This window comes from Cydia pomonella, chromosome 1 (assembly GCF_033807575.1).
Source record: "Cydia pomonella isolate Wapato2018A chromosome 1, ilCydPomo1, whole genome shotgun sequence".
NCBI classification, from domain to species: Eukaryota; Metazoa; Arthropoda; class Insecta; order Lepidoptera; family Tortricidae; genus Cydia; species Cydia pomonella.
The window spans coordinates 48,091,123-48,118,213 of NC_084703.1; the positions used below are offsets into that span (position 1 = coordinate 48,091,123).

A 27,091-nucleotide genomic window follows, 5' to 3' on the forward strand; every position below is an offset into this window, starting at 1 on the left:
ACGGGAGACGGATTGGCTGAAAAGTTTGTGTGCGCCAAAATGTTCACATTATCTCCAAAACGGATTAACCGGTTTGGATGTGGTTTTCTGTATAGATATTTTTAGATAGGGTAATTTAATAACCTTAACTTTCGTCACCCGTGTTATAATAACGAAGGAATGGATTCCTAATAAATAAATTCGGCTCAGTACTTTTGACGCTACGGTGGAAAATACATTATATATATATATAAAACATACATACAAACATACATTAGGCTGTTAACGTTATTCCAAGTCTATAACCTTCTTTAGACGTTGTCAAAATTGTGTTCAACAAATCAATCACATTCATATACTGAAGTGCGTCACAATAAAGCGCGCGATTGTTTTATGCGACAAACGCAGCGTTAAGCGCATCACATAATCACATCACATAACACACACATTACATTAGATAATCTAATGACCATATACTGTTTTACGCGGTGAACGCAGCGGTAAGCGTATGCTGGCTATTTTCCCTACATTCCGTTGATCGCATGCGTTCAAAGTTGCGTTTCGGCTCGATTCGAAGAATGAGATACGATAACGATAAGTTTTAGTTTAGATAAGTTCTCATTTAGATATCGTTTGTATGTATAATTGACAGAAGCAGCTCGATTCGGGCAACCAATGTCTCTTTAACGTTAGAAATATCGTAGATAGATCTTATTGAGATCACAGCGGAATCGAAATTAAAGTCAATTTTGACATGTCGTTTAGTAATCAATGTTATAAAGATCTTTCCAAGATATTAAACGTGTCTTCTTCGTGTCGGGGCGTTTATCACAAAAAACAACCGCGCGCTTAAAACCTCTTCCGGAGTACTATAAATAATACAAATAAATATGGTTAATTCGTTTCTTCTACTGCCAACGTGCCAACTTTGCACAAAGTTGGCTCGTTGGCAGTAGAAATACCTAGTCAATCTAATATAAGTCGGCAACGATTTTGCAGATAGTGCAAGTGTTATTTTAAATGTCAAACTTCTATGAAATCATGACGTTAACTTAACACTTGCACAGACTGGGCTATTAAAATCGCCGCCAATTTAGCTTGGTCTGACTCAACATCTATAAACTGACGTCCGTAAAATTCCTATGAGACTCGAACATAATAATTATTTTACGTACTTATTAGCGCTCGACCAGTAAAGGCGGTGCAGTGCAAAATTGGACCGGAACAATTTTTTTTTTTTTTTTTTTAATATACTATGTCGGTGGCAAACAAGCATACGGCCCGCCTGATGGTAAGCAGTATCCGTAGCCTATGTACGCCTGCAACTCCAGAGGTGTTCATATAAAAAAAATCTTAACGCGAAACCTATAAACCTAGAATATATAATGCTGAAGCGATCGACATCAAAATCAAAGTGGTTTCTTAAGATTAAGTGGATACCGTTTTCTACCGAAATGGAAATTTAATACAAAAAGTACCGTTATTTTGTTAGGATCGCAAAGCTATTCTTCCTTCTTAAATGAAAACTAATTGAAACTGTCCAGAATTTAAAAAGTAAAAAGAACGGTACACAGTTTTGATAAGTTTTTATTAAAATAATTTAATATATTGCCCGCCGAGCGAATGTGTTCCCGTGATATTTTCAGATTGTCTTCGACTGCTCCAGAGGGCCTACCGCGAACCACGTTCGACGTGTTACCTCTCTGTCGCACTTGTAAATTCGTACGTAAGTAGTGTGCTAGGGCAGGGAGGCAATACGTCGAACGTGGTTCGCGGTTAGGGTTGCCAGGCCATAAAATGCAAAGGCCGGACTGCGCACTATATTAGACCAGACATTTTGCCCTAAAAGCCGGACATGTTTTTTTTATTGCCAAACATAATGTTTTTACAGCTGGGCTGTTGAAAAAAGTATCTGACAAAAAGCCTGACAAAAGCCGGACAGGCCGAACACGTACATATTTGGCCGGACGCGACCGCAAGAAGCCAAACATGTCCGGCTAAAGCCGGACACCTGGCAAGCCTATTCGCGGTAAGCCCTCAGAGGCCCTAACGACCACGTTCGACGTGTTGCCTCTGTCGCACTTGTCAATTCGTACGTAAGCTTGACAGGGAGGCAACACATCGAACGTCGTTAGTAGGCCCTCAGGTACGGTCACCTCTGAAAATATCGATACAGACAAAGTGCCAAAAATATGTGTACACTCATTTAATATATGCAATAAGGTCGTGTATACATATTTTCGGCACTTCTTTCGTACCGATATTTTTAGACGCGACTGTAACTACCTGTACCTCTCGCGTCCAATGATGGTTCTTATGACAGTTCATTTTAATATGGAGTCGATGTCACGTAAAATGTTTGTACACATTTTTAGGAAGTCTAGCAGTTTTTTTTTTATTATGATATTTTAGTAATAATAATAATAACGGTAAAAACATATTTTTTTAATGATTTTGGTAATAAATTGTCATATACCATCATTCGTGAGAGATATAAGTACATAGAAATATTTAGTGCATGAGAATGAGTATGCCACTTCCTATGACGACCGGTTTGGCCTAGTGGGTAGTGACCCTGCCTATGAAGCTGATGGTTCCGGGTTCAAATCCTGGTAAGGGCATTTATTTGTGTGATAAGCACACAGAAATTATTCCTGAGTCATGGCTGTTTTCTATGTATATAAGTATTTATTTATATATTATATATATCGTTGTCTAAGTACCTACAACACAAGTCTTTATTGAGCTTACTCTGGGATTTAATCAATTTGTGTAATAATGTCCTTATCAGAAATTTAAAGACGCTACAGATCGCACATCATTGTCGTTGTGACATGGTACAGTCAGATTTAATTTGTGACCCATTTCCTACCTTGTCACAGTGACAAACAACATGAAAGTCGTTAGAGAGAGATGTCACTGTGACAAAGGTACGAAATGGGTCACAATCTTCAAGTGGCTCATATAATATAAAGAAATCTATATCAGAATATGTGTTATATTTTTGATAGTCCGGTCATGTCCAGATTTTTTTGAACACTTTCGTGTATATATTCCGGTCAAGGAATTTAATATCGGTACCATTTCTTACCTTATCGCAGTGTCTATAATATAAGGCCCCCCAAAGTCTCCCGCCGTGTCTCTCTATGTTCGCGTTAAACTCAAAAACAGCTGAACGGATTTTCATGCGGTTTTCACCTATCAATAGAGCGATTATTGAGGAAGGTTTTTGTAAACTTGCACGGTTTACAAAAACCTTACTCGGGGAAAAGTCGGGGCGGGTTGCTAGTTACTTATAATACATTCATTATATTTTCTATTCCAAATTTGAGGTATTTTAGTTATTCGTTTTAAACACTTAGCTTTATTCAAATGCTCTTTTACAAACCAACTATTCTTCATTAGTAACTTTTAAAAGTAAATAAATGCATTTCACAATGAATCTATAAATAACAACAAAATATTTAGCGCCAACGAAACGTTTTAAAAAGTAAAAACCCACCTTACGCAGCTTCGAGTCGCTTTCAAGAGTTCTCATTCACAGAATGGAAAGGAAAAGTGGCGGTGATTCGGCAGTTCTGTTCGCGTTCGTACGAAAGTTCACGATTACTTACGGTGAACAGTCATAATATGAACATCACATTTATGAATTTAGAAAACATTCGTTAAAAATCAAGTATTCAGTACCAAAAGATAGTTTTAGAATTAAAAATTATATTGTTACGTATTAAATGTTTTACATATCTAAGGCGTCTATTTGTTACCAAAATGTAAAATTTGACCTATTTATTTATTTGAATTGAATAACATTGTTTTATAGAATAACTAAAATAAAATTAGGTAATGTTAATATAAGTACCTAAAAACTAGGTCAACTTTTAGATATATTAAAAATATATCAGAAGTAAAAGTAATTAAATGAAGCCAGCCTGACCGTTACGTCATAGTGTGTGTGTCTCTTTCTAACTTTATTAGAGTGAAAGTTCTTGTCTTATTTTATTTATTTATTCCAAACCTCTCCATCCCTGTCAAATCGATATTACAATTCGGTACACAAGTGAGAGAGATAGACCATCTATATGTATTGTTTACGGTAGCCCTCAAGGTCATTAGTTGTTAACTGAACTTGACGACCCCAATGCGTAACACACTTTACGCTACGCAATGTCCCGTCTAGTCCGTCTACCGATTACATATTTACACCAACCCTATTCCAGTACCCCTAGTGTAAATAAATTCGATTTTGAAACGTGACGTACGCGTTTGCGTTTAGTCTCATTTTGTATTGGATTTAGAAAGAGCGCGCCAAGCGGGACGTTTTGGAAACTCAAAATCCTATACAAAATGACACTTAACGCAAACGCGTTCGTCACGTTTCGCTGTCGAAAATATTTACACTAGGGGTACTGATCTAAAAATAAACAATGAGCACTATAAAACACCCAAAAATAAAAAGAACAAACGCGGTCAGTCCTAAATCCGACCTATCGGCGCCAAGGTTCGCGAATTTTTCACCAATCCGTGCGTCTGCCTTGACACACATAAGCGATGCGCGCGCGAAAAAATACCCAACGCAGATAAGCAAATGTGCTGATATTAAAAACTCAACGGTTTTGACGCGTGCTCATTATTTCGAGTTAATTGAGTTTATTCGATAGTCTGGCCAGACATCTGTGTTATTATAGAAAAATGTAAAACCTACATTTTATAGGGTACAATTTAAAGCGTTGTCACATCGTTCGATTTGATATCTTTAAAGCGTTTTCACATCGTTCGATTTGATATCGGATACGACCATAAATTGTTAAAAGCGCCTTTGTATGTTTATTTACTCATTGTCTAAATGTTTAACGTTTAAAAAATGATCTTAAACCAAAAAAAAATTATTCACCCCCACTTTACGTGAAAAAAAAAAAAATTTTTAGATTTTATTGTACGACTTTGTCGGCTTTATTGATTTATATATCCATGCCGAATTTCAGCTTTCTAGCACTAACGACCACGGAGCAAAGCCTCGGACAGACAGACAGACAGACAGACAGACGGACATGGCGAAACTATAAGGGTTCCTAGTTGATTACGGAACCCTAAAAAAGAAGGCATTGATGTCACAGGGCACACTCCAGCAGCTGCTTTTCGCCAAGGATCATCCAATATCCGATATCAGACAGTGTGAAAATGCTCTTAAACAGTTAAAATTTTTCTAGATATAGATAATTCACTCTTACAGCTAAAGGCTATCCCACACGGATGTTGAAATTAAGAGGCTGAATTTTATTAAACTTTCCACCCACAGTGGTATTCAGGATGCTTATTTAAAGATTCGTGTGGGATGCCCCTAAGGTACAGAATTTAGGTCTGATGTCTATGGCCATGGAAGCCTGTCACATGAAATTGGCAGATTTCCTTTACCTGAGACCTAAGACAGCGGTCCTCTCCTAAAGAAGAGACGCTGATATAGATTTTCGTAAATAGACCCGTGTTGCTATCTCTATTGTACGCACATAATTATATTGATGTCCAACTCGCACAGTGACATTGGCAACCGGAATAATGGACGGGACAGCCAGGGACTGATTTCGGTTACAGTATAACGGTATGGTATCGGTATAAAATTACGATACCGATTCACTACACCGATTAGGCTGCGCGGCTCCGATATAAATGTATCGCTACCGTTTTAAAATAACGGTACCGGTATTTTTCCGGTATATGCCTTAGCCGATATTATAGCCAAACTGATAGTATTAAATAAAATAAAAAAGAGCTTACGGGCTTACACTTAAAATCCGTCCAGAAATATATGATCATTGTCAAGAGGGCGCTGTAATTCTCATGCATAGGGTGACAGTTCAGTTTAGTATGATAAATTTAGTTCCTATGAAATTCCGCAATATGGCGCGTGATCATTTATTACTGGTCAGGCTTTATATAGACAGCTTCATTAAATAGGAACCAAGTTGGCGCAAGGCGCGGGCGGTTTGGCAACGACGCCTAAGCTGATAGGGCTAGCTTTATGAAAGCGGTTAAGGTACCTGAAAAAATAAAGGTACCGTTATTTACCGGTAGCGAAATAAATTTGTTCGGCTATCTAAATGGTTCGGATTAAACCGGTATGACGTCTTACCGTTATATAAAGGTATCGTTATTTTTACATTATCATTTTGCTAGAGGCGTTTCAATCGTCGAGTGTGAGCGTCAGACTTTAACTCTCATTTCTGACCTTTGTGTTTCTTAAATGCCATGAGTCCTATATAGACATCTGATCCTCAGGAAAATCAAGATCGAATGACATTATTTACAAAAAAAACTGTCAAGTAGCCAATTACGCACGTGCGACAGAGATAGAAACAGACCGGTCAATGTACGAAATTATTTGTGAAAAGCGTCCTCTCTTTATTATAAAATAGATATATGAGCATAAGTACATAGCAACCACGCTAAACGGTACTCAATTAAAGTATACATCATTATTTTAGCCCACCAACCCACCAGAGTGGAACTTTAATAGTCATATATTAAAATCAAACCCGTCGCCTGTGGGAAAGTTGCAGAATATACATGATATAATGTCGGTAGTCTGCAATTTGTATAGACGCCGCCAATTGTGGAGAACTGTACTTAACTGAGTAATAGGATAAGTGTATGTTTTTTTGAAATAAGAGTTGCCAGGTGAACGATAATTATTCAATTATTTATTTATATCGTATCGAGAGAGATCCAGATAGTGTTAGCACAGTACAACGAATCTTAATCAATTTAGGTTAGTGACATAGAATTTACAAATAATTTGATACACACATGACACATTATTCAAAATTCAAAATTTTTGTATGCAAGTAGGGCTCAAGGGCTCTTTTACACGTCAATACAACATTTATAGTAACATCATATAGTTGTTTTTTTTTTTTTTAATAAATAAGTACTTCAATACAATAGAGATGTATAGACTCTATGGTTAAAAACACATTAAATCTGGAGATGTAAAAGGTCCCCAGATAGACAACATAAAAAGTAATGTACACGTCACGTGTTTTCTTGTGGGTTCTGCCATCTTGTGGGCTACATCGGAACAATAAACATCACATTTACGCCTCGCGCCAAAAATCTGACGCCTCCTGTGCTGCCTCCTACAGTTCATGCACGCTCCCTATAGTAAACACCCCTATAATGGAACAGGCACCAGTAATGGGATGGTATAGACAAATTCTGTAAAACATTTACAGAATTTGTCTGCACCATACTAATATGTCGGAAAGGGACAAACGATTATTAGCGGTTTGTCAACTTTAGTAGACGTTTATGAATAAGGGGGTTAATTTGTGACCCATTTCGTACCTTGTCACAGTGAAAATAGTATGAGGTCTCTAGCGACTTTCATGTTGTTTGTCACTGTGAGAAGGTACGAAATGGTTCACAAATTAAATCTTTTGACTACACGTTCTCTTCGCCTGGCAACCGTGTTGCAAATAGGGTTGTTTCCATCTACAAATCTTAGGGCAGAATTGTATTCTAATAAATTCTTTTGGATTATAAGAACATGTTAAACTACTTTTAGGGGACTTGTAATGATAATGACCATATTTTTGTAAATATTGAATTTAAAATATCTTGTGGCACACGTCACGTGACCAAACTTGAAACGTCATTGAAGATTCTGATGACGTCACAACTCTCAGATTGACTCTGTTGACAGTTAGGCGATAGACAACAAATGACAAATGTCAGTTGACAGTTCGTATCTTCTACGTGTGTATATAGTTATGTGTCAAACCGTAAACTGTGACGTCACACAATTTTCAAAGAGCGTTTTGGGCGCGAAAGCATCTGTCAAAATATATTTTGTTAATTTAACATATTTAAAACAGTTTTTAGTATAAAAGTTGAATTTTAGGGCAACTTTTAGTTAATATAGAACGTAATACGAGCGTTTAAAAAAATTGGAAACAACCCTATTCCCGATGCGCTTGACTTGGATTTTAGCTTGGCCATGTAATTTTGGTGCAATGTTATGGTATTTACCTTGATAGAGTGGCTGTCTAGACTGATAGAGACGGTAAACAGACAAGGGTATCAACATTTGGGCCGCCATTTTGTGAACAATATCAGTACTGTTCAGTGACTGTGACGAATGATTTTTGAAATAAAATAAAGGCTTTGAACCTCTGACAGTTTCTTTATATTCTTTATCAAACTAAAATCGCATTATTTTTCACTATGGACTCAACTATAATGTCTTCATTACGAAACGCTTTAGTGAACTATAATGAATTTGACTAATCACATGTCGCCGCACAGAAACAAACGATAGAACAAAAGACATCAACGAGCTTTTTTACTGAAAAAGAAGCTCGTTGAAATCATTTGTTTGAATCCTTTTATCTACTGAGATACTTACCCAATTTGGTTATATTTCCTAACATATTTTTTTATTTTCAATAACATACATAATGGATAAATACAGAGGATTACTATACATAACTAGCTTAAATCTAAAATAGGCCTATTTCCTCGTTGCATCGCAATACTGATACGTTGTGCGAGCAAGCCGCCAGCTCTTCGGTCACCAGTTACGTCAACCAGACGCTTTCGCAATTTTCACAAAAATACTTGCGCGCGCTAGGATCCCACGAAAGCTAAAAATATTAAAATTGCTTCTTAAACGTGCGTAATTTTATTTTTGGTTGAACTCGACGATTAGGTACTTTAAAAAAAAAACTTACTCAAAATAATGCCCGATCCCGCGGGTACGCACAGCCGTCTCGCTCCCGCTTACACTGAGTGAGAGTGAAAGAGAAACCGAATCGACGGGGTCTTAAACGTAGTGACGACGTCGATTCACTAAATGAATGGGACAATGATTTCCGTGATGAAAACTTTATTATTTCTAGTGTACAAGCCGCCATCAGATATATCGGGGCGGACGAGGTGCTCATAAATATCTGAACACGCACTCTAACGCTTTGACAATAGAAGCGTGTTCGGATATTTGTGAGTACCTCAGCCGCTCCGATATTTCTGATGGCGACTGTACGGCCGAAACCTTTCCATACCGTTTATACTCCAAATGCCTTATACACAATTCTCTTTGGTAGTAGTATGACCTGCGCAACACCACATGCGCGTATAATTATAATATTACGTTATAATTATCTCGCTACCATCCAGAACTGTACCAAGACCGTGAACCAATTTAAATTCCGAATTTTATACGATTTATAATCGAGAGCCGGCGTCCTAGATTTTTCTGAACACTTTGCCAATAGTACATAGCAACGAAAGAATGTTTTACTAACATTTACCTGACGTACGAAGTTAGGATGATAGAATGGGATCAGAGCCCCTAGTGTACATTTATTCGATAGCGAAACGTGAGGTACGCGTTTGCGTTTAGTCTCATTTTGAATGTGATTTAGAAACAGCGCGCCAAGCGGGACGTTTAGGAAACTCAAAATCCCATACAAAATTAGACTCAACGCAAACGCGTACGTCACGTTTCGCTATCGAATAAAATGTACACTAGGGGTACAGTTCCTATGCTTGCCTGTTTTCAAAATTCCATACTTCTCCCTGGGTAATAGGGAGTATTACGCGAAACTGCGTAGGGGGCGCCACTACCACAATCCATCATAATCCGAGGGTCTACTGCGAAACAAGAAAATCGAAATTTCGTTGTCTAACCTCTCTATCACTCTTGCATATTCGAGCGATGAAGAGACAGATAACTAAATTCCGCGTTTCCCGGTAGGCCCTTTGTAAATAAACCGCCTTTATGCATATTTTATTATCTGTAAAAACTTGTCACAAACAGTTTAAAGCACAGTATCGGCCCGATTCGATGAATGAGGTACGATAACGATAAGTTCTGGTTTAGATAAGTTCTCATTTAGATATTGTTTGTATGTCGTATAATTGACAGAATGAGCTCGATTCGGGAAACCAATGTCACTTTGACGATAGAAATATCGTAGATAGATCTTATTGGGATCACAGCGGAATCGAAATAAACGACAGTTCTGACATGTCGTTTAGTTATCGAGCTTTCCAAGATCTTAAACGTGTCTTAATCATTCTTCGAATCGGGCCGTTAGTATAAGTTACTCTATGGTTTAGGAAAGGTGCTAGTGCTGCACTCTGGCGGCAGAAATTGCAGTAATACTCCCGATTATCCAACAGTTTTTGTACCTATCTACATGAAAACTATATCCTCACTTAAGTGTTACAACATGATAGCTGTGATGGTCTATTTTAAATCGGCAATATCTATCAACATACCTACAATAATATAATATTTTTTTCTGCCCCCTGGGCGGAAAGCGTCAACTTTGCTCCCGCTGCGCTAAACGAAGTGGCCGCTTTCCGCCTCCGTCGAGCAGAAAAATAGTATGCGCACCACGGGAGGAAACGTAGGACATTTCATCCCGCGTGTTCAATTTTACACGCGGCACGCAATTACCTACTATTCCTCCCTTGGGACACAAATAACTATTAAATACCTATACTTACTACCTACGCTTTTTTTTATACCTAAGCCTGTGCTGTGCATTTGATGATGGTTGCGGTTTTAATGAAGTTTTATTTAATAAACGAGTTTTTAAATTGATAGTATACAAAGGTTGTATATAAAGATTAAGGAACTAAAGTACATCACAAGGACAAATACGCCTCACAAAGATAACCCAGCATGGCTTAAAGGACTCGCATCCAGGCCATAATTGTAAAAAAAAAAGATAACCCAGCCATGTGCAGCCGTTTATTTATTTTTAACTCAAAGGCGTTTTTTTTAATGTACACTGTGCAGTATAATTGTTAAAATAATTTCTGTCAATCATCAATCTTTAAAAAAAGAACCGTTGAAGTTTGCCACCATAAAGAACTCTTTTGTTTTTTACTGCGACCCCAAAGGGTTGACAGCGGAACTACAAATCTATTACGTTTTATTTTTATGAGTGTTTTATGTGCGTTGTAAAATGACCATAAATATGGTCTCGAGTGAAACAAAGTGCAAGCGTTATTGTCTTTGGTTATCTGTTGTTTTAAACTGTTTTTTTTGGGGCGAAAGTACTGAAATATGGTCGTTGGTCATATTTGGCTTTCTCTTTACCTATAGAATCGATACCGTTTTTAGTTAGTTAAATGTTTGTGATTATTAAAAAAAATATATTCAAGAGACTGACACTTCTGTCGTCTTCCTAAATAATGTATGTATGAAATACTAAATGCTGGGTTCACATTATACAATTGGACGACATGGATACATATATATATATTACACTTTTATTTATATCACGAGAATGGAAAGATGAGTCGACCATTTTTAATCCATTCTACTAATTTATGTGTATACAGATACGATGAGGTCTGGCCTCTCTCGTGTGGCTGTGCCACTCACATACATGATCTTCATTGGTGCCTTTCCATCTCTTTACCCTTTGTGTGGCTGCTAAGCCACACATTTCACTGCAAGAGGAAATCTCATGATAGTTAATGGCTATGCACCTCCAGTTGGGCAACGGTCGACTTGCTCCGGTCTAAACAGGGGTACATCCCTGGTGACTCTTATCATATTTCATACATTAGTCACTTAGCCGGACAGGGGGGCTATGCCCCCCCGGAGACCTCCACCTTCCCCATAGTCTCGCCTCGGTTGCTCCAACTTAGTCGACCGTGCCCGTGTGTTCCCGGACACACCTCTAATACATGGGAGCCCGGGGCTTCCCAGTCCAATGTCCTCGACTACCAAGTGTGCTGTGCACTGCAAGATTGGACTACTACTCACGGAAAGAACGATATTCTATAACCGTCTCCTCATCTTTCCACCTTATGATGCATGTTTAGGTCGACACAATAATATGGCAAAGCAAACACTCACCTGAGGTGTTCTCTATGGGGTACAAGTCTCCTAGAAGCTCGTAGCTCCTAACTTGTCTTACGATCACGAAATCTGCTCATCTCTCTCCTCGTTTCCGCCGCACAACCTTTTCGCCATCTTTCTACCCACATACCAACAAGCGGAAGTTAGTCAAAACAAGAGTGGTGTTACCACAGCTCAAAATATAGATTGACATTACTGATGTTGATACATACCGACTTTTACATGGCGAATCGCGCTGTGCGCGACACTCCCACAGCCAAAAGGAGTCCTATTGCAGTAGTGTGAGCAGATGACGTGTCCACTCCAAGATTTTCGCTCTGGCACGAATAGCGGCGTCTCTCCTAGTCCTAGTTTCCGGTAGCATACCGTCAGGATTGCAAGTGGCTTCCTCCGATCTTGATGCTTCAGTGTTCATCATAGATTCTTGTATAGGCATTACTTCCTCAGTAGCAACTGTCTCGTCTTGATTCTCAGGTATTGGATTTGTTTGGGGAGGCCGTATGCCATCGCCTCCACTTGGGACAGCATCCAGATCCAAATACTCTATCGGCGTGTCTAGAGGTGTTGCAGCTTGTTCCTCCTCTGTCGCTACCGTTCGCGGAGAGCCATCTGTTTCAGTCTCCAATGGGTAGAGATGACCTATAGATCGAGTCATAATAGAGTCTCCTACTTTAACTTTAGCAACCCTGTGTTTACCATCTGCACTCCTTATTAGCTCTGCTATCTTTCCGACTTTCCACAACTCGCGGTTTCTTAGATCCGATTTTATTTGAACAATATCTCCCAGTTTAGGTTCGCAATCAGACACAATTATTGGTTGTTTAGGAGAGTTTTGGTATCTCTCCCTCAAACTCGTCAAGTACTGTGCCATGAATATTTTCTTAAATTCCTCTAGGATTATCAAGCCCCTTTTCCAGCTCTCTATTAGGTTAACTTGAATTTTTGAACTGTCCACCGTACAGACACTATTCGTTGCCGGAGTCAAGGTTAAGCATTTTCCCAGACTTAGGAAATCAGCTGGTCTTAATATGTGGATCACTTCGGTTCCAATTTTAGTAAGTGGTCTTGAGTTGACTACAGCTTCTACCTCCTTTAGCACTGTTAACAGCTTGCTATCTCCAAGAAGGTGCTTTTCGAGAGTGCGCTTTAGAGAATGCTTCACTACACCTATCAGTCGTTCGTAAAATCCACCATGCCACGGGGCCAGCTGAGGTATAAATCGCCATTCAATTCCTCTTTCAATGCAGTACGGCTTACTGACGACTTCCGACGTTAGTTTGAAACATGTGGCATTGTCTGAATACAATCGTTGTGGAGTGTTTCTAGTGGCAGCAAATCTTCTAAGTGCTAAGAGACATTCTTCTGCTGTCAAGTCGTTAACAATCTCAAGATGAATGGCTCGAACAGCCAAGCAAGTGAATAGGGCAACCCACCTCTTCTGCTTGCCAGTTTGCGTGTTGACATAAAGCGGTCCGAAATAATCTACTCCGCAGTACGTGAATGGTGTGCTATAGTTCACTCTTTCGGTAGGTAGATCGGGCGCAGTTGGCAAGCGATAAGGACCACCGCCGTGTTTGATGCACCGTTGACATCTTGAGACCACTCGTTCCACCTGACGTTTACCTTGTGGTATCCAGTACTTCTCTCTAATGAGGCTAAGAGTATGTGTAGTGCCAACATGGTAATTATTTTCATGCGTTTCCTTGATTATCTTATTTGTAAATTCGCTATCTCTGGGAAGCAATATAGGATGTTTCATGTCATAATTCCATGTAGTGTTTACCATTCGTCCCTGGCATCTCAGTACACCATCCACATCTAGAAACAACCCAAGATTTCTAGTCAGATGTGTCACCTTTCCTGCAATCTCGCTGCCGAAATGAAGTTTTTGTAGTTTCTTTATCTCTACTATAGTACTATCTGCTGAGTTCAATGAAGATGTGTCCTGTACTGAGTCAATCTCTGGTATGTCATCACATGTATTATTGCTCACAGACTGGTCAATTTGGTCATCAACTTCCATCTGCTGGTTGTCATTCGCTTCAACAGTTTCTAGTTCATTCCCTGGACCACAATTCGTTTCTGGGACGCTCCTGTGTTCACTGTGGTCCAGGCCCTCCCCAACAGAAAGGACTGTCATATGGTTCATATAGTACCTATTTGTAGGCCACATTGTTTCATCCTGTCTTAAAAATTCGGGGCCATTGAACCAAAGTTCTTTGGATTGGCTCCATCTGTCAGGTCTTGTGGCAACATCAGCTGGATTCATCTTAGTGTTAATATAGTATAACTCTGCTTGCATTTGGTTTTTTCTGATCTCTTCAACTCTGTTTGATACAAAGGGTGGTAACAGTTTGTCTGACCGCATCCATCCATGTACGACTAAACTATCGGTCCACAACATTTCTTTGCTTATTGGAAGAGATAGGTTCTCCCTTACATATTTTAAGAGTCTACTTGCTATGAGTAAACCCAGTAGCTCTAATTTCGGTATATGAAGTTCGCTTGTATCTTCACCTTTGGCTATCCTCGACTTTCCCATTAAGAACGAGACTGATGTGCCTTCGTTACTCTTTGTTGTCAGATAAATGACAGCAGCATATCCCGCCTTTGAGGCATCAGAAAAACAATTTAACATGTATGTTGTCTCTAAACCTGGATCAACATTTGTCACACATCTTGGCAATTCTAGGTGTAAATTCATTTTTATCTCATTCAATATTTCTTGCGTAGACTGCACCAGGTCTTCTGGTAGGTTGGTGTCCCATTTATGTTTTTGCTCACAGATGCTCCGAAACAAAGTCTTCATTGGTAGGGTTAACGGACAAATGAATCCACATGGGTCATAGATTCGGGCTAACGTACGAAGTACTTTCCTCTTAGTATTGGCTGGAGCATCTTTGTCAAAGTGTTGATCAGTAATTTTCAATTTCAACGTGTCCTTCTTCACATCCCATGACAATCCAAGAATTTTTACTGTATTTTCATGTTTTGCTTGCTGCTCTGAAGGTATAAGGTCAAGAAATTCCTTATTATTTGACAACCAATCTCTTATGTTCATAGATATTTGCCCAAAGGTTTCTCTCGTTTTTTCATAAATTTCTTGTGCTTCTTTCACAGAGTTTGCTCCAGTTACTAGATTGTCTACATAACAATTGTTTGCTATATCCTTCAGTAAGCTTCCATCTGTCTGTGACATGTGATATCTAATGGTCGCTGTCAGGAGAAAAGGACTTGAAATAATGCCAAATGGGACTCGGCAAAACCGAAGATATAACATATTGTCTTCCGTTAGGTCCTTCGTGATATCTTTAATCCACAGAAACCTTGTCACATCACGGTCCTTCTCTTGAAGTCCTACCTGCAAGAATGCTTTCTCTACGTCAGCCACGATTCCTATTTTCTTTGTCCTAAACTTCAGAAGAAGGGCTGTGAGGTCCTCAAGCATAGAGGGCCCACTGTATAGACATTCGTTCAAGCTTTTCTTGCCCATTCCTCTCATTGAAGCATCGTAAACAATCCTTCCACGTTTTCCTTCATTTTTTACGATGTGATGAGCAAGGTAGTGCACAGGGTGCTCGGTGTCATTCCCGTGTGGTTCAACTATTTCAATGATATTTCCGTCTAGTTGCTCCTTCAGAATATCATCATATTCTTGTAGCGTTGCCGAATCCAATCTATTGACCAAGCTCTTCAGTCTCCCTAACGCCATGCCGAAATTGACAGGAAGCTGGGGTGGATATTCAATCCATGGCCACGTTACTTCATAACGGCCCTTGTTGTATTGTATAGTCTCATTGAAGTGTTTTACAGCCTCATCCTGTCTAGTAGCCTTGGGAGAGTCATTTATACCAATACACTCAAGAGACCATAGAAATTTTATGTCAATATTTCTGAGGGGTAAGTCCGGTTCGGTGAAATAAGGGCAGCTTGAATTGTGACAGTGGCAGTAAGTGGTCACAGTTAAAGTATTTTCTGGGATGTCAGCATGGTTGCAGTTATCATCTCCAGAGTACAACCAGCCAAAGTCTGTATCTATCAAATACAAATTTTCCTCAAGTTGTATCTTCCCTTGACGTCTGAAGCCTTCATAATAATCGTTCCCTATTAAGAGATCCACATTTTCCCCAATAGAATCGTCATCGGCTGCTAGATCAACCAATGAGTGATCAAACCTAGCTATTGGTAACTTCTCTGTAATATGTGGAACGATATTTACTCTTACTTGTTTCTGGGTGCCACGTTTGGTTTCTAGCACTATGTCTACTGAAGGGCTTGGCATTTCCTTTGGAGTGGTTTCTCCAAACGTGAACACTAAGAGTCGGTCTTCATTATCTGGTAATAGCTGTAGTCTGGAAGCAGCCCGTACTGTTATATAACTTCTCTGTGAGCCACAGTCCAAAACAAGTCTGCACTTATGCTTGCTTATTTTGTTGTTGCTTGGGTTGATGATTTGCGACACCGCTGTCTGTAAAAAATTGTACTTATTTATATTTGCCATATAGCACTTTACCATTGAGTGCCTACTGTCAGGAGAATTTTCCTTACCCTTTGGCTTTGGACACAGAAGTTGGAGGTGTCCATCACCACACCGGTAACATTTTATCTTCTTATGGCATTGGTCAGTATTATGGTTCCTTTTCAGACACTTGTGACATCTGCCAGATAACTGCTTTTTTCTAGACTCAATGTCACTATACTTTCTGCAGTCCACACTGTTATGGTTTTGAAGTTTACAAAAGATGCAAGGTAACCGTGTCTTCTTCGGAGGTATGTTATTTTTAATTGGATTGTCCGCCTTTCGCTTTAAATTTCTTCTTTGTCTATATTTGGAATCATTACGTACTGGATATTCAGCCTTTGTTTGGAGAACTTCCGTTGTAATAACTTCAGGTTTTGTATCCAGTCCTTTTGGAATTGGCTGGGTCTGGGCCTTCTCCATAGCCACCACAATATCCAGTAAAATCCTTCTCACCGTTGATGTAGAATTATCCTTCGACTGTTGGGGCATGAGGTGATACTGGTGTAGAACTTGTTCTGGAAATTTGGCAAGTATGGCAGCACGGAGGTGGTTTCCTGCAGTGTCCTCACCTAACTTTTCCAGTACCCGCAGGTGCCGTTCGATCTCGTCTAGTGTACGCCTACAACTGGATGCTGAATATTCCGCTCGTCCCATGTTGGTTAGCGCAGTGTAGTGTAAATCTATCAGAGTATCGTTTGACCCATACCATGACTTGAGCGCCTCCACGGCAATGGCATAGTTATGATTGGTTATACTAATGCCCGCTACAGCTTCCAATGCCTTACCCTCCAGACTACTTAACAAATAATTAAGCTTGTCAGCTTCAGCCATGGGCTGATTGTCAATATTTGAAACAAACCGGTCCCAAAATTCTGACCACCGCAGCTGATCCCCATTAAACTTAGGTAATTGCAGTTTTGGGAGTTTGATACTCATTTGGCGTTCCGTTGTTGTATCATGAGGTTCAGATACAACCGTCATGGACTCTATATTCATGATTAAGTCCTCAGCCTGTAGTTGCAGATCCATGGCATTTTTAACTATGGCTAAGTCGGGGTTCGATGAGGCAGTCGTGTAGTGGCGTATCTCCCTTTCTAGTTTATCACTGAGGTTATTCAAATGTCTTACTGTAGCAGATACATTTTCAATTATGAGATTGCCAGCTTCGTCGGATTGAATGCCCTCAATATATATTTTGAGTTTGTTCTCTCGCATTTGAAGAATGCTAGCCAGTATGTCTTCCATTGTGTTGTGCTGAAACACGCGGAAGGACAAACTCACTATAGTTGATGTTCGAAATTCATAACCTATACGCCAAGTATAAGATAGTAAAAACTCACCAATGTTTCACTATCTTCCCATACATATGCACGGCACCGAACCTCCCAAACCGCTAAACCGGTGCTTTATCCTCCACGAACTGAAATTAACAAACAACAAGGAATTTTACTTCTCGGAACCGCCGAAATATAGCAACGCGCCGGTACTATGCACGTGGCTCGTGATGCATATTTACCTTGATCCGTGGTATGTTTCTCGTTGTTCACTGTACTCCTTTAACTCTTTGAAGCTGTCACTTCGAAATGCAGTTTCGATCCAATTAGAACGGATTTTCTGAGTTAATAACCCTTTTTTAGAAATTCGACCGCCACCATGCAACCGCAAAAATTTCATGACAACCACACACGACAAAAGAGACGGGAAATGGAAAGAAGATTCCATAGAGTAGGGCTTTCGTACTTGGTGCGCCGGAAACACATGACACCGATTCTGTTTATTCGTTCAATCAGTAGAAAAAGAACCAACAAAGATTTAACAAAGGGAATATTTATCGTTTAATTAAGAACATATTTTTGCTAACTAAAAGAAGATTATTACTAGACTTTGTATTAATGTCACCTAAAACATTATATTTGTTTCCAACATCGCACATTTTAATCGAATCGATTTAAATCGATTACATGAGAACTCACTAAAACCATAGACACTCGGATGAATGAGCGAATGAATCAAGAAATGAACGACATGGAGTTAAACATAGTTTGGATAGTCTCATTCCAAACACAGACAGAGAGAACCATACCATCTCCGTCCCACGCCATTACCAGCACCTAAAAAGAAAGGGACGAGCACAATCCTCCCGGTCCTCGCCGTCCCTAGTTGCGGTTGCAAGACCATTACATTATTTTTCTTTTAAGTACGCTATACACGATATTGTACCAAAATTAATCCTAACTTAAACCGTATATGCAACTTATGCTAGAATTTTAGTATTTGCTTTTATAATATTCCCAACTTTCTTAAAGCCAAATCCCGATAATTATTTATTTTCGCTGTTTATTAACTGTGCGCCTTTCAGTTCTCCCCTTTTAGAGAGACTGACTATCACTCAGCATAAAGGGAGTTGTGAAATATAATTTCAAAATATAATTCGTACATGTTTTCCTTAATACTAAAGTAAATTGTACTCGTATGATTTCATTATTATTATACACTATAATATAACATGTTGCAACAGTGAATCATGATAATTAAATAATCATAATATCTGCTTCGACAAAGAATTACGTCAACGTTCTTTGTTAAAAAAAAAAAACTTTTATTGGAGTGAATTTTGATAAATTAAGCCTCACCTATCCGGCTCATTAATATCAATATCACAGCACGCTCCACCAAAATGTCGTCTTCCTAAATAATGTATGTATGAAATACTAAATGCTGGGTTCACATTATACAATTGGACGACATGGATACATATATATATATTACACTTTTATTTATATCACGAGAATGGAAAGATGAGTCGACCATTTTTAATCCATTCTACTAATTTATGTGTATACAGATACGATGAGGTCTGGCCTCTCTCGTGTGGCTGTGCCACTCACATACATGATCTTCATTGGTGCCTTTCCATCTCTTTACCCTTTGTGTGGCTGCTAAGCCACACATTTCACTGCAAGAGGAAATCTCATGATAGTTAATGGCTATGCACCTCCAGTTGGGCAACGGTCGACTTGCTCCGGTCTAAACAGGGGTACATCCCTGGTGACTCTTATCATATTTCATACATTAGTCACTTAGCCGGACAGGGGGGCTATGCCCCCCCGGAGACCTCCACCTTCCCCATAGTCTCGCCTCGGTTGCTCCAACTTAGTCGACCGTGCCCGTGTGTTCCCGGACACACCTCTAATACATGGGAGCCCGGGGCTTCCCAGTCCAATGTCCTCGACTACCAAGTGTGCTGTGCACTGCAAGATTGGACTACTACTCACGGAAAGAACGATATTCTATAACCGTCTCCTCATCTTTCCACCTTATGATGCATGTTTAGGTCGACACAATAATATGGCAAAGCAAACACTCACCTGAGGTGTTCTCTATGGGGTACAAGTCTCCTAGAAGCTCGTAGCTCCTAACTTGTCTTACGATCACGAAATCTGCTCATCTCTCTCCTCGTTTCCGCCGCACAACCTTTTCGCCATCTTTCTACCCACATACCAACAAGCGGAAGTTAGTCAAAACAAGAGTGGTGTTACCACAGCTCAAAATATAGATTGACATTACTGATGTTGATACATACCGACTTTTACATGGCGAATCGCGCTGTGCGCGACAACTTCTTATGTTATCTGCGCCTGCGTTCATTCACTGACATTTACGAGAATAATAGAAATGTCTGATACATATATTTTATACTATCATAATTATTATCTTTATTCAAGTTTCAAAATTAAGCACGTACAGTCGCCATCAGATATATCGGAGCGGCCGAGGTGCTCACAAATATCTGAACGCGCACTCTATTGTCAAGGCGCTAGAGTGCGTGTTCAGATATTTTTGGGCACCTCTGCACCTTCTATAAATCTGATGGCTACTGTACATTAAAACAAATCTGTTGGTGCTGCTTCTCATTAAAAATGGTTATTTTATTTTGCGTAGAATTTCATTAACTAACAACAATAAACATTTGTTTCGTACAAATACAATTAAGTATTATATCAGCCTTTCAGCCCGTAGTATGTCATTTAATTTCATCCCATTAAGCCAAAATTATAAAAGAAAAATTAATAAGGAACATATAAAATAATTTTATTTAAAGTGAGATCTTGATAATCCGTCACTTCGATGACTCCGGTACAGTCAGCGGCCATAGTGCTCACAAATATCTGAACACGCCTCTATTGTCAAGGTTCAGATATTTTTGAGCACCTCGGGCGCTCCGATATATCTGATAGCGACTGTACAGCCAGTAGTCCGGCACTAAACAAGGATGCATGTGAGCATTCTATCAATCAATCAATCATTTATTTATTTGCAAAAATACAGTAACATAAGGTGTTAGGACTATTCAGGTACAATGTGTATTTTGCTTGCAAGCAAGCGTGCAAATATAATGTGTCAAATCTAAGCATTGAAAAATAACAAAATTGAAATTAAGACATTAGCATAAATACTTAGAGAATTAGAAAAATTAGGAAAAAAGTCAGTCAGTCGCCATCGAATAATAAAAATAATTAGTAAAAATCAAGAGAAAATATATATACTATGTCCAAATAGACTTGCGGTTACATTATGGCAAGTCGATCTCTTCATAAATGGCTAAATTTCAGATAACGTCGAATTTCCTTTGAATTTAAAGCCTGACCAGAAATATGTGATCATTGTTAAGAGGGCGCTGTTATTCTCATGTATAGGGTGACAGTTCACTTTAGTATAAAAATTTAGTTCCAATTAAATTCCGCAATATGGCGCGTCATCATATTATATTACTGGTCAGTATTTTAGTAAAATGTATATTTACGACATACTAAAAACATCAAAATAATATGCAGATTTGCTCTAACTTCCTGTAATCCTATATTTTCTGTAATCCGACTCTCTTATGCCGTTATTAGTGCCGGATTAGTGAGATTGTACTGAAATATTTTTTTATTTGTGTTTTCAAGTAGTCACATTACTATATATAAATTATAAACTGAAATAGAGCCATCCCGGGCTTCGTCACTTTATATGACAAATTAAAAAACAAACTCGGTCATAATTTCTTTTCGCATCTTGCCCGTGTATTTGCGAATCATTATCTAGGCATTCGGCAACCTTCGGAGATATTCGGTCATCGTCGCCTTGGGCCGCGACCAGGATAACATGGCCTCCGCTGCCCTGACTTCCACTGAACATTCCTTCCTTACCGGGTTTCGCCGTAGTGTCGGAAAGACCAACATATATTGGTACTAGGACGAAGCAACCTTGGCCCAGTTTTTATAGTGTAATAGATTCCTGGCCTCCCAATATGTATGCACGTTTGTACGTTTCCTATATGAACATATGTATGTTAATAAACAGATGTAAGGTGGTCTGTAGATTAAATCCAAATAGCTATAGTTTACTTCAACCTGAGAGCTAACGCGCATGGATCTTATATTAAGAACCGTCTGTGAGATCTGATTTTTGTCGAGATCATAGACGAAAAAAGCCATAGACATTGAGTCTTTGAGTACTATTTATGAACATTGCTCTATATATATTGGTCCTATCTATGGTAAAATAAAGCTTATTATAATTTTTCATCCTTCGTTTCATACAAAATACCTAAGTTTGAGCCAACTTCTGAACAAGTGGTTTTTTTTTACTTAAGTTTTGCTTTGAGTCATAGGTACATATATTTTTAACATTCTATATAAGTACCTAAAAAACGTTTCTTTTAGGTACCTACGTGAGAAATTTATTACAAATTATTTTGACTGAATACCTCTAATAGATATCTCTAATAGTTTTTCTAACGTGCTATAGTTCGTTTTTTTAGTATTAGAAAGAATGTAAGCGATTTTTACGTGTATTTTTATTAAAAAACATCGTTCAAAAATAAGTCACATAAAATATGTAACAATTATAAATCATAGACGATTCTTTACATTATTTTGTTTTCATAAGTTATTTTAACTAATTTTTAAACAGCATTTTTCAATCATTTTCATATAAAAAATACGTCAAGCTTGTTTACTTTTTAGCTCTATTTATTAATTAATTGAAGTTCGGCAAAATTAATAAGCTTTGGAAAAAAAATGTACTATACCCTAATCTAATTTCAACTCTATTACTTCTACCATAAAGTTCAATGTGTCAGGTTAACCTCACAGCACTCTTGTTACAAGTGAGCCCCCAGAATTCGAAATACAAACTTACAAAAACCGTCACCGTTGGCGCCACCGACGCACGTCACAACTGTAGTTCTGCCGTGCGTGTTTAGTACCAATTTTTACCGGGGTACGTTTTCGACAGTCGTCTGTCTCTCTTCCCCCTCCGCTGCTCCCCATTTGTCACTGTAGACAGCCTATTCATACATTAATTGAGAGTGTAACGAGTTTCGGCCATCCATGACCTACTTACTGTTTCGATTCGCATGCTGTTTGACACAGTCGGGCGTGTTTGACTGATATGATAAGTGAGAATTGCATGATTAAAGGCTATTTGTATAACAGCATCCTTTTAGGTTATATTTACATGTGTGTTTTTACGACTGTAAATGTAAATTACTGTTACTAGTTGACTAGAGTTAGACCAAGATAACTCTGCAGCGATTCTGATAGCATAGACTATGCAAGTGCTATTTATACGTCATAGAAGTTAGTCTTGGTATATTTAACTCTAACACTGTCAATATAAAGTATAAAATACCTCTCGATATGTATTACAAGCGTAAAGCGTAATAGAAATAGTAAACGACGTAAAGTAGATATAACACATGCCCGTACGAAGTAGGTTGCTTATGTGTCACGCCACACACACGAGTAGTAAAACTATATTTAGTCAAGGCTCAAATTAAAAACAGAATAGCATAAAAAATAATGAACATATCGAGGATCCTCGGTAAACGTATAAAATGTAAAAACAAGTTTAAGTAACCACACTAAGTAGCTATTATTTTATTCGATAAGGACCTTGATCTCTACCATTGCTGAAAAATGCTGCATTAAAACACCCAACTTGTCTTGCATTACATTAAACGCTCAATCAATTCAGAACTTTAAATACTGCCTGATAAGGCTTGGTTCGGTTCAATGCTTGTACCGGTGGACCTTGGTGGATTGGCCTTGCTTCGTCGACCGCTCTTTCCGCCTTCGAATCAATTTGAAAACAGAATATTTAAATTTGGAATGAAAAACGCTTAGTGGCCAGTGACATAATCGTAATTTATTTTAAAAGTTTAGAGTAACTTTAGTCTTTGTTTTTTTTTTAATTGTAAAGGGGTTTTTCCGAGATAAAAGACCTTGGAGCGGTATTCGAAAATGAGTTTACACAAATAATGTATGTGGTATCTAATCATTGCGAAAAGTAGTATGAGTATCGTCATAGTGTATACGGCGCGTATGTAACCGCTATGTAGGTCATGATCGCGAGCAGTAGGTTAAGTTTAAACGAATTGAAGCCGGCGCAGGTATTGAAGGTTGCTTTACTAATTTGACTGCGAAAAGTATTTTGTGCGTGTGAGTGGTTTACGGCCGATTTATATTTTGAATTCACAGAAGTGACAAGACATAGTTAAATACATAGAGAACATCCCAGGAACAAATATCTCTGATAAACACACAAATAAATGCCCTTACCAGGGTTTGAACAGGGTTGACTAGTTTTGTTTGTTCTAGTTTTGAACAGAATTAATTACGTAGCCTCATTATTATTTTTATTATAGGTATGGTCGTAATCTAGCCTGTTTATTATGTCTTTTTTAAAATACCTATATTACGAGAGTAGGTACTCTGTAATTATATTGCAAATAATCATCAATTGTGAAAATAGCAAAAAGCTTTCCTTGTAGTCGGATGCCCAAAGCATAGTACTAAAGAATTATTCCTGAAAAACCAACGTACATACAGATCGCGCAAATTAGTTAGCCAATTTGCCCATAGATGGCGCTGTACAATTATGCTTAGTATACTTCTGGTCAAAAGTCTTTCGTGATTATAGTATTGACGTGCTTGCATTTATAGTTCTTTCTTCAAGATACAGAATACTATATATAGTGTTGGTAACTTAGTAAGCCTTTCCATTTCTATAGAAATGTTCGCCACGGCTCTGAGTAGATATTATACTCTGCTAAACCAACTGCAAGGCGCGAAATACAAAATTTGTATGGAATATTGATTTTTTTTTCTAATTTGCCGCCTTTTTCTGTTGAAATGGCTTGCCAGAGTAATTAATATGCTAAAGTATAAAATGTATAACTTACCCAAAATTGGACAAACATCTACCCTTAATGTTAAATATGTAAGCTACAGATTATTTTTTCTCTGACGTATTGTCTGTTGGTGATCGTAAATAAAAAAAATAAAAAAAATATTATATAATCTATACCGAATATTGTTAAAGTTGGAAAGAACTCGAATGTTACTAGGTGTATAAAATATATTTTTAAGTAACTAAAATTATTTATATTTATGACTGACCCGCCCCCGGCTTTGCATGGGTAAAACTTAATTATACGCCTAATACTGGAGAAGTACCTCCACTTTACAGAAAACAGCAGCCAAATAACACTAGACCCTACTCATAGTGTTGTGTTCCTGCCGGTGAGTAAGGTTGCCAGAGCTCAACGAGGGGGGGGCGGGTTTAGGGTCGGCAACGCGCATGTAACTCCTCTGGAGTTGCAGGCGTACATAGGCTACGGAGGCTGCTTACCATCAGGCGGGCCGTTTGCTTGTTTGCCACCGACGTAGAATAAAAAAAAAAACCTTCCTTAAGAAACACTACATTGATATATGAAAACCGCATGAAAATCTATTCAGTACTTTTCGAGTTTATCGCAAACATACAGACATACGGTGGGGGCATTGTTGCCTGATAGTAAACAATTTTTTTATGGTGTAGTTTCTGTAGGTGTGTTAAATGTTAAGTTTTATGATTAGGATTTTTATAACAAAGCAGGGCATATCTCCGGGTTTTACCCTAGTGTAGTCATTCTATATTAGTCTGTTGTGAAACTGAATTATATTCGTAAAATAAATATTTCTTGAATAAAATACAGACAATAAAAATTACAAATGAAAAGGCAAATCTACAAAGGATTTAAATATCTGTTTAAGAGATCTCTTCCAGTAAACCTTGGAAGCAGATGACAGTATATAGAAAAAAAAGGGTAGAGAGATGTAGGGAATATTTATTAGATATAAACCATTTTTAAACTGCGTCCACCGTTAACAAAGTACCTTTATACCCTGGCAAACCTTCCTTAGTAGGTATAAAAAGGCGCGAAACTCAATTTTTCTATAGGCGATTTTTTCGTTTTCGAGTTTACATTTCTGAAAGCGCCTACATTTTTTAAAGCCGCCTTTATGTACTGAAATGGCTTGCCAAACTAAAACTCCCAACTTTTGTTTATATTCGTGTACCTGAGAAAAAATGTCAGTTTCATACATTTTGGCTATCTGACCTTGACATTTTCTATGGGGGAGTAAAAATTTTTTTCGCGTTTTCGGGGTTGGTCCTATAGTAAAAGTTGCTCAGTATGACCTATATATTCACCCCGTGAATTATTGCAGGTGAGTACATAAACACCTGTAGATCCCCATCTGATCACTTTAGATAAATAAATAATAAAAGTTATAGGGACATTCTTACAGAAATTGACTAAGTCCCACGGATCAAGAAAGCTTGTGTTGTGGGTACTCAGACAACGATATATATAATATACCAATACACATAGAAAACATCCATGACACAGGAACAAATATTTGTGCTCATCACACAAATAAATGCCCTTACCGGTTACCGGGATTCGAACCAAGGACCATCGGCTTCATAGTCACTATCCACTAGGCCAAACCAGTGGTCAAAAAGATGTGAGATGCGAGTGTTGCAAGTTCAAAACAATTACCTATAATAATGGGTCATATTTCGCGCCTGCATGTTTTTATTAATTTCCCCTTTCCTTTTATAACGGAAACGTTTGACGCTTAATTAGAAAACTTTACTTTTATTTCACGGTCAAAATAACAAGTTACAATATAGAGTCGCCATCAGACATATTGGAGCAGCCAAGGTACTCACAAATATCTAACCACGCCTCTATTGTCAAGACGCTGGAGTGCGTGTTTTGATATTTTTGAGCATCTCGGCCGCTCCTTGATACATTAGCGTTTGCGTCAAAGCCGGTAGTTCTGATTTTTTGCAGACTTGTTTATGATGCTGGCTCAATGAATAATCCAAGTTTGTGACCTCGAGTCGAACGCGCCTTTGTCAAAAATCGAGGAAACCGCGAAAATTTCGTGTTTTTTTTTTAGATTTGGGCGATTATAACCCTAAAGGACTAGTTTTTGATAGTACCCTTTCAGGGCATTTTTCAAGTAAACTAAATTTACTACAAATCGAGACTAGAATCGTCTCTCTAGCCCGAATAGTTTCCGAGACAAAGCCTTTCAAAGTTTACTTGACCAAATTACTGGATTAGATGGCGACTGTCCTATTTCGCCGTCAAAATCACGTATTACAATATACATAATACATATTATTCATGCCTTCAGTAAACTGGGTCGTATTGCGACACGGTACGTAACTATACTGCTTACTTTAATTATAATCGTGTAAGCAAAACGTACGAGCATAGCAATGGACTAAATATATCTCAAAGCGACAAGTCAGCTAAAGAAAGAGGGTTATTGGAAATTAAACACAATATGACGCACTGTATAGTTTTTTTTATGATTTTGTTTCGAGTT

At 38.3% G+C, this 27,091-nt stretch overlaps 2 protein-coding genes and 1 long non-coding RNA gene across 13 annotated transcripts in view; 2 read left to right on the forward strand and 1 right to left on the reverse strand.

The window, feature by feature from the left end:
* LOC133528887 (ecdysone-induced protein 74EF) overlaps positions 1–27,091 on the forward strand; it is a 309,196-nt gene that overhangs the window by 10,209 nt on the left and 271,896 nt on the right. The gene's annotated exons all lie outside the window — the stretch shown is intronic.
* On the forward strand, positions 1,819–8,148 carry LOC133525736 (uncharacterized). Its single transcript, XR_009800624.1, has 2 exons — positions 1,819–2,008; positions 8,010–8,148. It is a non-coding gene; the product is annotated as an uncharacterized LOC133525736 (long non-coding RNA).
* On the reverse strand, positions 11,960–17,976 carry LOC133525742 (uncharacterized). 2 transcript variants are annotated; one of them, XM_061862107.1, is made up of 2 exons: positions 17,893–17,976; positions 11,960–17,796 (listed from the first exon to the last, which is right to left on the reverse strand). In XM_061862107.1, the coding sequence occupies exon 2, from the start codon at positions 17,619–17,621 to the stop codon at positions 12,123–12,125; it is 5,499 nt and encodes a 1,832-aa protein (XP_061718091.1). In that variant the 5' UTR covers positions 17,622–17,796; positions 17,893–17,976; the 3' UTR covers positions 11,960–12,122. The 2 variants fall into 2 exon arrangements, with proteins under 2 accessions (XP_061718091.1, XP_061718101.1); XM_061862117.1 differs by lacking the exon at positions 17,893–17,976 and having other exon boundaries at positions 11,960–16,322; positions 16,403–16,574.

What these genes read in the sequence shown, in the direction of transcription:
- LOC133525742 (XM_061862107.1), bottom strand. Translation starts at nt 17,621, where the DNA reads ATGGAAGACATACTGGCTAGCATTCTTCAAATGCGAGAGAACAAACTC.